Source organism: Lethenteron reissneri, chromosome 67 (genome assembly GCF_015708825.2).
Source record: "Lethenteron reissneri isolate LAM-NWPU_2019-01 chromosome 67, ASM1570882v1, whole genome shotgun sequence".
NCBI lineage: Eukaryota > Metazoa > Chordata > Hyperoartia > Petromyzontiformes > Petromyzontidae > Lethenteron > Lethenteron reissneri.
Genome location: NC_083845.1, coordinates 7,263,323 through 7,278,150, shown reverse-complemented (window position 1 = coordinate 7,278,150; position 14,828 = coordinate 7,263,323). Strand labels below are relative to the sequence as shown.

General features: G+C 54.0%; 1 protein-coding gene across 1 annotated transcript in view; it reads left to right on the top strand.

Moving 5' to 3' along the window:
• Positions 1–14,828, top strand: part of LOC133360143 (neurogenic locus notch homolog protein 1-like) — a 123,390-nt gene that overhangs the window by 17,694 nt on the left and 90,868 nt on the right. Inside the window, exon 2 of the mRNA XM_061578729.1 lies at positions 4,683–4,767. Coding sequence (XP_061434713.1) covers positions 4,683–4,767 — 85 coding nt within the window. The remainder of the gene's footprint in view (positions 1–4,682; positions 4,768–14,828) is intronic.

Here is a 14,828-nt window from a genome sequence, read left to right as displayed (position 1 = left end):
ACCGGGGAGACAAAGGCGGCCGGGCATGGCGCTAGCCACGTGTGCCCTTGCCCACCGTCATAGAGTGGCTCTTACTCGCTACTAACAGCAACTTGCATCCTAACAGTCTGTTGAGGCTATAGAGGGGGAAGGGTGGAGTGGGAGAGGGGGGGGGATCTTTGTCGTGTGTTGGTGCAGGAGGCACAATGGGGTTTGAATAGAGGAGGAGGAGGGGGGGGTAGCGCCCGTGATGTGTGGTTCTGCGTCGGGGTGTGTTTGCAGACTGAGCAGATGTCACCAGTTTTCCCACGCGTTGGAATGCGTGTCTCAGAACTCAAAGCCCCCCACCACCGCACCCGCCCTCAAACTGACTCAATCACCCCCACCCCCATACACACACCCACCCACTCAGCCATCACACACCCACCCACTCAGCCATCACACACACACATCCATACACACACCCAGTCACCCATACACACACCCACTCACCCATACACACACACTCACCCATACACACACACACCCACGCATACACACACCCACTTACTCATACACACACACACCCATATACACACCCACCCATACACACACACACACACATACACACACCCACGCATACACACACCCACTTACCCATACACACACCCACCCATACATACACCCACCCATACATACACACACCTACTCACCCATCACACACCCTCCCATACACATACCCATACACACACCCCACTCACCCATACACTCACCCGTACACACACCCACCCATCACACACACACTCATCCATACACACACCCACACACACTCAAACTCACCCATACACACACCCACACACCCATACACACACACACCCATCTACACAACCACCCACCCTCCCACCAACCCACGCACACGCAGACATACCCCCACCCCCACACCACCGACTCAATCACCCATCCCACACGGCCATCCACCCATAACGCGCGTGAACTCGCGCAAGCGGTACACCCACCCACCGACAGACCTACTCAATTGCCCGCCCACTCACCCACCACCCTTCTACCCCGCACACACAGCTGTACACCCTCAAACCATCCACCACTCCCACCAACAAGACAAAGACAAAGATGCCCCGTGTAGCCTTCACAGACCATCGGAGGCAAGTGCTGTTGGCGAGTAGCACCAATGAAGGCCGGCACGGCACACGAGGGGGTGGGTGGGTGGCCAGCACCGCCTTTGTCTCGCCCAGTGGCGATGTTTACTACACACCGCACCGGGTACTCATTTTTAGGCCGAGTCGACCTAGGGGAAGGCCCGGGACCGGTTCAGATAATCGTCAGCGGTGTTGGCCACAAGCGGGATTGGAGCTCGGTTCGCGTGGTGCTGGCCGCTACCCACACAAACCACCCACCCACCCATCTCGCCTGCCCTCTAACCCTCATCCTCCCCCCCCCACCACCACGGACCCGGCCACCTTATAACACGACCTCAACCTTCAAATTCTTCGTGCAATAAAGCTGCTGCCCCCCCCTCCCCTCAATCACAATGCCAACAGAAGGCAGGACAAACTAAATAAATGAATTAAAACCGCCCCGTTCGCCGGCACCACCACCACCATCCAACCAACCAACCACACACAGCGCAACAAAGGGATATTGTCAGAGCGGATCATTGTGACCGCGTAACCAGCCCCCCCCCCACCCACTCACCCCCCCCTCCTCCTCCCCACCAATGCAGCGACGAAGACGTTGGTAGTAGATTTGGGCACAATTGACGGCCGCTTGCTCGTTCCAAGGCGCGGCGGGCCGTTCACTTTTCTCCGTCTCTCTCTCGCTCCTCCGGAGAAATTTTTTTGTTTGTGGGTTTGGCTGCGGTGGGGTGGGGGGGCGGTGGGGGTGGCCCCGAGTTATTCCATCGGCGTCGCCCGGCGAAGATTTGCTGCCGCGTTCGTTCGAAGCGATTCGTGTCGAGAGTACCAGTCAATTTTCACGACGACGACGATGAAAAGTCGCTTCGTTGAGCCATCGTTGGCGAGAGGTCGCTTCTAAAAGAAGAGCTTACGTTAGCTCAGTGGCAGCCTTGCCTGGTAAAATAAAAAAAATAGTGGATAGTTTTATAGTAGGGGTGGGAAACGTTTTTTCTGCCAAGGACCATTTGAATATAACATCATTCGCGGGCCATACGCAATTATCAACTTAAAAATTAGCCTGTTATATTTGGGCAAACATTTAATTAACTCACCCCTAATGCGATGGCTGGAACTGCTTCTCCTTTGGCGAGGCATGTGATGTTAGCTGGTATCACACACACATCCATACACACACACACCCATACACACAAGCACCCACCCATACACACACACACCCATACACACACCCACTCACCCATACACACACAACAACAACAACAACAACCGCCATTCGCCACTAAGTGGCGGTGACGTCACCACGATGCTTGTGCCAGGCCAAGTGCACCTTGAGGCCACGTGAAGTGTCGAAAGCCCGCTGGCAGGAGGTCACGGGGCAGACCCAGGTGCCACTGGTCGACTGACCGAGATGACCGAGATGACTGGCTGATGCACCACCTGTGCCCCCTACTGTGCCAACTTGCTGTGCTTTAGCCACCCGGCGCTCCGCTCGTTGTTGTGAGCGTCGCTCCTCCGCCCTCCGTTGTTGTTGGAGGGCGACTGCCTCCAACTGCCCAGTAGCGTCCTTCACGAGCCTCCTCCACTGAGGCCGATCTTGACACCGCTGGTACCAGTCATCGGCAAGTCCACTCAGCTCCACGTCCTCCTGTACCACATCACTCCATCTCTTCTCCAGCCCGTGCCGCGCCCGTCTAGCCCCCTCGATCCGGCCGAACAAAAGCTGTTTAGGCATGCGGTGGCTGGGCATGCGGGCTACATGACCCAGCCAACGCAGCCTTGCCTGCCGGAGGAGCTCACTGATGGGACTTTGCCCAGATCTTTCAAGGATTTGTGAGCTCCTCACACAATCCAGCCTGGTTAAACCCAGGATGGATCGTAGGCAGGCCAGCCTAAATGTTTCCAACCGGCGAAGATGCTCCACCAGGGGGGTCCACGTCTCGCAAGCGTAGAGAAGGGAGGGAATGACCGTGGCCGAGAAGACCTGAAGCTTCGTGCGGAGCGACAGACCAGGTAGCTTCCACACAGCGTTACGCAACCGATGAAAAGATATTGCCGCTCGACTGATTCGGAGTGAGACCTCTGCTGATAGACTGGAGCCGGTCATAAGCACACTGCCCAGGTATGGGAAACTCTCCACTCTCTCCACAACTGCCCCATCACCAATTGGGAGTTGTGGGGGTGGAGTGTCCGATGGTACAAAATACCCAGGCAGGTGCTTGGTTTTGGTGGGGCTGATGGTAAGGCCCCACCTCTTAGTGGCACGCTCCAGTCTCAGCAGCAGCGCCTCCAACTCCTCTTCTGAATGAGCAGCTATTACCAAATCATCGGCATACATAACGTGGTTGACCAATAGGGAGCCATCCCTTGATCGCACCCGGGCGTCGATCAGCCTCCCATTATATCTGTACCAAACGGAAATTCCCCCGGTACAGCTATTGAAGGCTTCACGAACTACGCGGTCAAAATAGATGTTAAATAATGTGGGAGCCAGAGGACATCCCTGTCGCACCCCAAGGTGTACAGGGAAAGGCTCCGACTCCCGGCCACGTAGTTTTACCCGGGCCCGCTCACCATCATGAAGGTCCTTAATGATCGTGAGCAGAGGGTCAGGGACTCCGAAAGCACGAAGAACAACCCAGAGTCCAGTCCTACTGATGGTATCATAGGCCTTGACCAGGTCAATAAAGCAGAGATGTAGGTCTTTTTGGAATTCCCTACACCTCTGCTGTAGCAGACGGACAGAAAATATGGCATCTGTGCAGGACCGCCCTTTCCTGAAACCGCATTGGGGCTCCGCAAGCCCCTACCCGATACCCGGCTACCCGTACCTGGCCGGGTATCGGGTAGGGTACGGGTACCCGATTGCGACCTCTGGGATGAAGCCATGTTGCAGGCGTGGGTGGGTTGATTCTAGGAACTTGAATTGTGAGAAGAGACAAGACGTTGGGAAATGAGTGACAAACGGTTACTCACCAGTGACTCACGGCCTACCCGTAGCTGTACCCGGCCGCACCAGGGTCGCAAACGGGTACCCCGCTACCCGTACCCGGCCGGGTACGGGTAGCCGGGTATCGGGTAGGGTACGGGTATCGGGTACCCGGTTGCGACATCTGGTGTTCACGTAAGCTGTCGGATTGCTGGAACGAACGCGGGCGAAAGTGCCTGCCGATTTTGACGAGTCTCTAAATTGTCGCGACGACGCTGCCATCTCTTTGACGCTTTGGAATGCGCGAAAGTTTGTTCGGGAAGTGAAATGTTTTGAAAGAAAATATATAAAATACGAGATGAACCTTAATCGCGACGACGGTATTGGTGAAAAACGGGCGGAAAAAATTGCTGTCCGCCATTGTATCGTACGATACGGAGTGCGGTTATCGTCACACTGCGGCAAGCCGACTGGTGATTACACCGGGGCAAATCGCTGCGTATCCAGCAGAGGCCGTGATGATTATGACGTTGCAGCGTTGTTTTTGTTATAGTCACAATTATAACTTTGTGTTGTTTTGTTTGTGCCGCGATATTGACCGTTGCTGCGTTTGTTTTTTGTGCGTGTCTCTCTCTCTCGTGACTCAGGGCTGAACTGCCTGGACCCTCAACTGGCGTGCATGAACGGGGGCCGCTGCGTCACGAGGCAGACCAACGCCACCGGAGCCTGCGTGTGAGTGTTCGGAATCGCCGGCGACCAATTTATTGTGTGCGCCGCGGGGGGTAAACCCAACGCCCAACCTGCGAGCGTGACGTGAATCTTCATAATCCGTTTAACACGTAGCAGGCTTTCGCGACCAATATTATTCATAATCAACGTTTTTGGGTTTAGATCGCGTTATTTATAAATGTGTCGTAACCCTCCACCACCCGACACGGCCAATCAGTAAAAAAGTGTCACGTTGACAAAAGACAAATAGTTTACTGCTGAATCTGCCGTTAGGGGCAGGGGGCGATGATTGCTGTGTTTCGATTGAAAGCTTTCGTGACTGCAGGGATTCATCTTCTTGGTTCTTTCGGTAAAGTCACGTAGAAGGGAAATAATAAAATAATAAAAAATTTAACATAAAATAAAACAATAAAATACAATTCTCACGACGTTTCGGCCACACCGACAGCCCTGTTCTTCACCTGAGGACGGCTGCTTGCGTTGTGGCCGAAACGTCGTGAGAATTGTATTTTATTATGTTTGAATTTTTTTTTATTTCCCTTTTACGTGACTTTCCCGAAAGAACCACGAAGATTGCTGTGTTGTGTAACCTAGGGGGGTACCCCCAGTAGCAGCTGTCCCTGTGCGTTGCAGGATAACCCAATGCCCGGCCTACGAGCGGGACATGAGTCTGCCAGTAGGGGCGGCGGTGGGAGGGGGGGCGATGATTGCTGTGTGTGTGTGTGTGGTCCCCGGTTTGGGTAATTTGCGGTGTCGTTCGTCCAACTTGAAAAACGTGGACCGTCGTTCGCTTCCACAGAAAGAAAAAAAAACTAGCACCTGTTTCATAAACGACGGCTGTCCCCAAAGGCGTCATCCGTGCTTTCATGTTCACGGTATAATGGTAGTTGGACAGCGTGAAAGAGTAGGCCAAATACCCTGTAGAGAGACTCTCTCTTGAGAGAGAGTGGCGACCCTTCCACCGGAAGTGGCGTGGGTCAGGAATTGCAAGGGCTGCTTTGCCTCTTTGACCTTTCTAATCAGAAAGGTCAACAAGTCGTGCGGTGGGGCACAGTGGGTTGGCGCGCCATTGCGCTCCGAACCCGGCCACCCGAGTTGGATTCCCAGGCCCTGGCGAGTGACGTCCAAAACCGCACCTCCCCCAACCCGCACGGACCGGCGTGGCGAAGTACGGTCAGACAAACTCTTACGGGCGAACAGGAGACGCGGGCCCGGTGCAGGCCTTCAACCCGATGAAGGCCCGCACACACACACACGCACGCACGCACGCACGCACGGGCACGCGCGTAACAACGCACGGGTAAACCAAACTAAGCCACGTGGCGCACGCAGCCCATTCCCAGGGACGATTCTCTATATTTCATTTTTTACCTACATGGTGACTTTACCGAAAGAACTAAGTATGAATCCTTGCAGTCACAAAAGCTTCAAATCTAGGACGAGTCTCTGTTCCCGTTTCGCGTGGCGCTGCATCCCGACGGGGGCAAGCGGCCCGCACGGCTGCCAAGCGCACGTGAAGTCCTTGTGGGTTCGTGCCGTGTCGGATTTCCCAAGCGGCTGCGGATGGTTTCGCGGGTGCGATGTTCGGCATTTCGGCACACCCCGGCCATCACCACCAGCCATTGTGTGTCCCCTTTAAGACCCCCGGAGCCATTGTGAGTCTCCCATTGTGAGCAGCTTTTTGGTGGGGGGGGGGGCAGCGCCGGTCGGCCCCACTTTGCCCCCCACCTTGCCCCCTCCTTTTAAAGGGGGCCGGTGCGCACAGGTGAGTTTCGTCGTCGCCAAACGTTCGTGGTTTTGACGGCCCGCGCGCCGGCCTGATTCATAACCGCGGTGGAGCGGTTTTAACCAAAACGATAATAATGAAGCCGACGATGACGACGATGCCAACGATGCCGATACACGCTTTCCCCGCACACACTTCGCTCCCAGCGGACGAGACACATCCCGTGACCTAAGGTCACCCCCGTCATCATCGTCGTCATCACGATCCATGGGCAGTTAGAGAGCCTGCAGGGGTTCCACGGCACATTTGGTCATGTGACCCTAGGGGTGGTGTCAGATTATGCTCCGTCCCATGGGCTGCGTAGGCTCGGTTCGTCGGCCTTACGTTCTCCACCACCACCACCCCATCCCCCACCGTGCATGTTTATCTGCGGAGCGGAGAAGTGCGGGCAACCTCTCCCTGCCTCCTTTCCTGCTTTCTTTATAGCGGAGGTGGGTGAGTGGGTGGGTGGGGTGGGGAAGCACTTTGATACTGCCCAGGGCTGTCCTCAAATAAGCAAAAACATAGCACCCCCACCCCCCCCCAGAGTAGCTCAAGGTGGGGGCAGGGGGGGGGTTTGGGGGGCGCTCTCAGGATTAAAGACAAATTGTGAAGGGTCCATGGAATCTTTCTTAACGTTTTCTCTCTCTCCAGCCAAACGTTGGGACATTTTTTTTACACTCTGGGCTGTGCTTTTTAAATGGGTGGTGGTGGGGTGGTGGGGGTGGTGATGGTGGTGGGGGTGATGATGATGGTGGGGGTGATGATGATGGTGGGGGTGATGATGATGATGGTGGGGGTGGTTGTGGGGGTGGTGGGGGTGGTGATGGTGGTGGGGGTGGTGAGGGTGGTGGGGGTGGTGAGGGTAGTGGGGGGTGGTGGGGGTGGTAGTGGGGGGTGGTGAGGGTAGTGGGGGGTGGTGGGGATGGTAGTGGGCCACCTGTGTCTCTGTTGCCGCCGCCGCCGCGTGGGCAGGTCACCGTCCTGCCTGGGTACGACGGGCAAGCACGGCAAGAGAGGGGGGGGGGGGGGTCCATTGAACCGTGAAAGTCGAGTTTAGCATGGAAGTCCAGTTTACCATGGGAGTCCAGTTTACCATGGAAGTCCAGTTTACCATGGGAGTCCAGTTTACCATGGAAGTCCAGTTTACCATGGGAGTCCAGTTTACCATGGAGGGAGTCCAGTTTACCATGGAGGGAGTCCATTTTACCATGGAGGGAGTCCAGTTCCCTGTGGGAGTCCAGTTTACCATGGGAGTCCAGTTTACCATGGGAGTCCAGTTTACCATGGAGGGAGTCCATTTTACCATGGAGGTCCATTTTACCATGGGAGTCCATTTTACCATGGAGGTCCATTTTACCATGGGAGTCCAGTTTACCATGGGAGTTCAGTTTACCATGGGAGTCCAGTTTACCATGGAGGTCCATGGGCGCTTCTCGTTAGTTCGGTTTGCCGTGCTTTTCGATCGCGGCATCTCCCCCCCCCCCCCTACCTTCCACCGCCGCCGTGGGCTCGGCGTGCCGAAGCCGCGAGCGTTGAAAGGGCCCCGCGGTTATTTCCAGAATTTTAAGTCGATTATTTTGAGAAGGCGGTGCGGGGGGCGGTGGTGGCGGCAGGGGGGCGGGGAGTGGGGGTGGTATGGGGGGGGATGGGTGGGTGGGTGAATATCGGGCGGAGGAGTTTGATTGACCGGTCGTGTGCACCGAAATTCGCGCCAATTCAACTTTGCCAGCAAGCCGCCCCCCCCCCCCCCCATTTTTTATTTTTGTCTCCTCTCCACCGCCTTTGTTTTGAAATCCTGCGGAAGCTCCTTGTCGGCCGGATGGCACGGAGATGTCGCCGGCATCGCCGATGGGACCGGCACCGCCGCTGCCAATCCGGGGCTCTGCGTCGGTGACGGCCGGCGCTCTCGGGGGGAGCGAGAGTCGATGGTTTCGCCAACGACTTGTTACCCAGACACCCGGGGTTGGTCCGGGTGCGGGATGGTGCGGCTGCTTAGTTAACATCTCCTAGCCTACCGCGGCGGCCCTAAATCTGCCAACCGATAATTAGTTTAATAACGATCGCACGCACGGACCCCGCCGTGTGGCTGCGCGCTTGCCAAAACGCTGTTTTCTTAGCGCAGCTTCTGTGCCGCGATTGACCGGTCATGTGGTAAAGCAGCTCCCTCTGGTTGGGTTGCTCTGCAGTGAACTTCAATAAAACTGAATAATGCCTGAGCCTACCAATGTCATGCCACCAAGTGTCTACACAGGCTAGTGTGTGAATGGATTAATGACACACCCCCCCCCCCCCCCCCCCCCCCGATTGCGAGGGTATCCCCTCGTTACTCGCTGCGGCGGATACGCTCGGGAGATGCTCGTGAATTTCAAACTTTGCGGATAATGATATGGGACGACTTAAAACTGAAATGAAATACGCTTCCAATCTCGTCACTTTATCTCTCATCGCATTCTCTCTCCCAATGATCCGATCGAAATCCCTTATTTCGATCGGATCTTCGGGGTTTATTAGTAATAACTCGGCATTTTGCGACCCCCCCCCACTGCCACTGTGCAGCATATTATTACGTATCAGGGACTCTATGAGATGATAGGACAATAGTCCGAGTCCATAATTGGCATTAAGTAGCGGCAAAGCGGCTATAAGTGACTCACATAATTGTGCGCAGTTGCGTAAACAGCGCACGACTTCCCTGAAGGCATCAACACCTTCAGCGAGCGCGATGCCGATCACACGACGCGGTTCGAATTCGACCCTCGATCGACGGCTGTGCCATCGCCGCACACTACTCGCACACGCTACTCTACGCTACCATACACTACACTAAACTACACAACTATCCACTACGCTATACACGACGATACATTATACACTACACTACACCATTATACACCACACTAAACACCACTATCCACTACACTATACACTTCTGTACACTACTCTACACTACTATACACTACACGACACTATACACCACAATATACACTACACGACACTATACACTACACTACTATACACTACATTATACACTACACGACACTATGCACTACACTATACACTATAAACTACACTGTACAATACACTGTTACAGCGTCACATTGGTTCCCTGTCGTTGTCTCCCCTCGGTGTGGAACTCTATAGCCCTTGGCACATCTGCAACATCGACTGCACTCCAACATTGAAGAAAGGGCCTAAGAAAGGCCTCCTCAAATCGCTGCGTTTGAGTCGGGGCCTTTACAAGCAGTCCCTCGCTTGGGCTGCGCATCTCTCCCGAGTTGTTGACTTGCCCGCAAAGTGTGGCGCGTTGCAACTGTCCTCGCCATTCTAGATTTGAAGCTTTCGTGACTGCAAGGATTCATATTCTTAGGTTTTTTCGGTGAAGGTAAAAAATTTAAATTAATAAAAGTAAAATAAAATAAAAATCCGAAACGTCGTGATTTTAATTAGATTTTTATTTTACTTTTATAAATTTTAATTTTTCACCTACGTGACTTTACCGAAATAACCTAAGAATATTCTGCTCACCATCATCATTATTAATGGGGGGCCCCAGCCCCCCCCATCATCGTCATTATCACCGTCAACGTGTCAAACCCAACAGCGCTTTCGAACGGAACGGCGAGCCGCCCTCCTCTGATGATGTTTCATCGGCGAGAGCGGCCAACCGCCTCCTCTGAAAATTGACGACGAACCACCGGGTGTGTGGAGGGATGGCGCGCGGACGCTTACGAGTTTCGAGGTATGAAGGTGTGTGTGGTGACCCGCGAATCGAGCGGCGTTATTGCTCTCGCCTGCCCCCCCCCCCCCCCCCCCCACGTGCCTCTCCCTCCCACGCGCCATTCTCAAGGCTTTAATCTCAGCAGTTCCCAGGCCTGTCAAGCGAACGAACGCTGGCGCAGTCGTGCAATAAACAGGGAACAGAAGTTCACTCGCCGCCGTGGCTTTATTAGGGCCGCCCTCTCTTATCTCCCGTAGGTGATAAAAAACCCTGCACCGAAATGTGTCGGTGCGTGTGTGTGTGTGTCTCTCTCTACGTGTGTGTGTGTGTCTCTACGTATGTGTGTGTGTGTGCGTGCGCATCGGCGTGCGGCTAAAGCACAGCAAGTTGGCACAGTAGGGGGGTACAGGTGGTGCATCGGCCGGTCATCTCAGTTGGTCGATCCGTGGCACCTCCTGGGTCTAGTTCCGTGACCTCCTGCCAGCGGGCGTTGGACACTTCACGTGGCCTCAACGTGCACCTGGCCTGGCACAATCGTCGTGGTGACATCACCGCCACTTAGTGGCGAATGGCGGTTGTTGTTGTGTGTGGAGCGGTGGTGTAGCGGCGGTTAGCGCTACGAACCCGGTGACCCGCGATCGATTCCCACTCATGGACCAACACCAGGTGACGGTTGCCTGAACCAGTCCTGGGTCTCCCCTAGGTCGACTCGGCCTTGAATGAGTACCTGGTGCAGTCTGAACATCAGCACTGGGAAGACAAAGGTGACCGCGTGCGGTGCTGGCCACCCTCCACCCCCTTGCATGCCGTGCCAGCCTTCATAGATGCTTCTCTATCAGCACTTGGCCCAACAGTCTGTTAAGGCTATACGGGGGGTCTTTATCTTTGGCCTTGACACGTGCTCTCTAACAGCACTTGCCTCGGTAGCCTGTTAAAGGTTGCATGGGGGGGGGGGTGTCTGTGTGGCAATAGGTGCTCACTAGAACAGCACTTGCCCCCAGCACTTTATGGGGCTACGCAGGGGACCTTTAGCAGTGGGGAGCGATGTTGAAGTGCGTGTTACACACCACGCGCCGTGAACCCGGCGACCCGAGTTCGATTCCCATCCACGGCTCGCATCGGTGGCGAGAGATATCAGAACCGGCCCTGTCTCTACCCCCCACCATCCTCTCCACAACTGCTCACTTTACCTGACCCACATTGACCGGCACGGTGAATTATGGTCGAACAACGCAGACGAGTCTTCACCCTGGGGCCTCTCTGCAAGGGGAAATGAGAGTAACGAGAAGATTAAAAAAAATTTGATTCGGTTTTAAAATAAAAACTCCACCCCAGCAGGTCAACCCGCATAAGCGGAGGCTTCCCAAATTCCCGTAAAAACCACACGTGCCCCCCCCCATCCCACCGTGACAACAGAAACAAAACATCGGTGGGTTTTTTTTTTCGCCGATGGAGCCAGCAGCCGTACCTCTCTGCAGCCACTCGTCCATTCGCTCGCTCGCTCGTCCGTCCATTCGCTTAAACATTCGTGCGACCGTCCACTCGCCCGTTCACTCCTCAACTCGCCCGTGGGCCGGTATCCGCTGTGCAGCTGCAACGGCATAGCGTCGAGTTACGGCGCTCTGTCAGTCCGCTGCTGGATGAAGGCCTTGTCGGTCATGGGGGAGGGGGGCGGTGTAGTGTAACCATACTTCACCGCCACGCCGGTCGGTGCGGGGTTTGGCGAAGGGCGGAGGGAGGCCGAGCGAATGAACGGGTTCAGGTGGTGTCGCTCCGTGCGTCTGGGAGTGAAACTCGCAATGTTTATTTGGACTGCGGATGTGCCAAGGGATACAAAGTTCCACACCGAGGGGGGGCAACGACAGGGAACCAATGTGATGCTGTAACAGTGTAGTGTATAGTGTTGTGTAGTGTAGTGTATAGTGTCGTGTAGTGTATAATGTAGTGTATAGTAGTGTAGTGTATAGTGTCGTGGAGTGTAAAGTGTAGTGTATCTTTTCACAGATTATCCCAGTAGGGTGGGGGGGGGGGCTCGTACCACTGTGCGCTAATCACTGTGCCGCCCCTCGACAGTCTCCGGCCTTGCCAGCGGGGGTGCTCAAGCAAAAATAGCAAAAGAACTCCGCGAGTTTGTCGGTAACGTGTTCCTTGAATGCAAAAATATCGGCCGATGCATCATTTTATTATTCTTGATTTGAAGCTTTCGTGGCTGCAGGAATCCGTACTCTTTGGTCCTTTCGGTAAAGTCACGTAGGTCGAAAAATAAAATTAGCAAAAATCGTATATCACGACGTTTCGAAAGCAACACAGGCGATCGCCCTAATTTTATCGTCACTTGCTATTTGAAGGCCACACAGCGTTATGGCCGAATGCGTCTTTTTTTGGAAAAACTAAAAACACAACCTGCTGCTTTGCGAGCCCTCGCGCAAGGCGGCAAGCGGAGGGCCAACCGGGGTGACGGATCGGCCAGGCGGCCGTCCGTCCGTTTAATAAATTATGGGAAAGTAAAAAATGAGTGAACCAGCGTCCCCCCCCCCCCCCCCCCCCTTCTTGCCTTCTCGGCTTCCCACCACAGCCGCCCGCCCGCTCGCTCGCTTTGTAACGAAGGAGCCACATCTGCTCCGCGATGCCCTCTCGAGATACGAGGGATGCGTGCGTACGTACGTTGAGTTTCTTTCGCGCCGTACGTAGCCAACCTCGCTAATCGGAGGTGCGCGGGTTAAGGACGACAAACTAAACGCAAAAAGGCGTTCTAAAAGAAATGAGTTTGTCCATCGAGACGATGGTGGTGATTTAAAAGTGCATCGTAGCTCCAAGTGGCTTCCTGATATCGGAAGAGAAGGAACGTTCCAGACGGCCGCAGAAACGCATCTGAACGCGCCGCGCGACGATGCGGTGACCGCCGTCTTTGTTCGACGGCTCCCCGCAAAAGCCGTCGTTGCTGCTGGGGGGGGGGGCAGTGGGGGTGGGTGGGGGGTCCCCACATCTCCACATCTTCTACACATCTTCACATCTCCACATCTCCACTTGTACACTTGTACACATCTACACATCTTCTACACATCTTCACATCTCCACTTCTACACATCTTCTACACATCTTCTACACATCTTCTACACATCTTCTACACATCTTCTACACATCTTCTACACATCTTCTACACATCTTCTACACATCTTCTACACATCTTCTACACATCTTCTACACATCTTCTACACATCTTCTACACATCTTCACATCTTCTCCACGATGTGCCCCTCTCGCTAAACGAGCCATCGCAGATAGATTCACACTCTCCCTCCGCCGGAGCGGTTTTTGGGTCGGGGGAATATTTTTATTGAGGGAGGGATGAGGGAAGGAGGGAGGGGGGGAGGGAGGGAGGGAGGGAGGGAGGGAGGGAGGGAGGGAGGGAGGTTCCACGCAGGTTTTCCTTCGCGGCCAGAAAGAGCCCGAAGGGGGGGGGGGGGCACCCACAAGCCGAAGTTATTAAAATCAGAAAAAATCCACAATTTCTTCCCCCAGCGAAGCCGAACACGTGTTTCGTGTTAGCCCATCCGTTCTCAAAATGTCCCACGGTAACGTTTTTTTACAAGCAGCAAAAAGCTAAACAAATTTCGTGTAAACCAAAACTGAAGTTTTTTTTAGAAAATCAATTTTTTCTTACTTTACCAAGAAAAGCCCATTGATTTGTTCTGTGGCTATTTTTTTCCAGAAGCTACCTGGCCACAAATGATCGCCTCGACGGAGTGGCTTGCCATCGTCCAGTGGACATTTCCAGAAGCCATATACTCTGTAAACCGCGCGACGTTGATTCTAAATGCGCAGGGAAAATCGGAGGACCCAGAGAAAAATCCACGCGGCCACGGGGAGAGAGACAGAGAAACGCGCAAACTCCAAATATTTCGATGTAAAGCTTTCGTGATTGCAGGGATTCATCTTCTTGGTTCTTTCGGTAAAGTCACTCCAAATATACGTAAGAGGTAATTATTTTGGGGTTAGATTGCGTAAATATCAACCGGCCCACCACCCGACACAGCCAATTAGTAGGGTTTGTCACGTAAATAAAACGTGGCAATTAGTTACTAGTTCAGCACACCGCTGTGTTTGGAGAGCAAACCCACAACATTTACGATTCGAGTGCTGTGACGTTTCACCGGTAATTACAACAACACCCACCGCCACCAGCAGCCTCATCAGACGACATCCAGAATTGTCGAGAAATCCTCCTCCTCAATCGTACAGGCATCGTCGGGGGGTTGGGATCGACCCCTACGACCTCCCGCCTACCAGGCGATGGAGATGACATCTCATAGCCACCACGTAACGGTTCCGCACCGCGTTGAACTCGCGCTCCCGGAGTTTCGACCGGTTCAATTTCGATTTAAAGCTTTCGTGACTGCAGGGATTCATCTTTTTGGTTCTTTTGGTAAAGTCACGTAGAAGGGAAGTAATAAAATAATAAAAATAAAACATATTAAAAATAATTCTCACGACGTTTCGGCCACAAGGCAAGCAGCCGTCCTCAGGTGAAGACCAGGTCTGTCGGGGAGACAGCGTCTTAATGACGAGGCTGTTGAT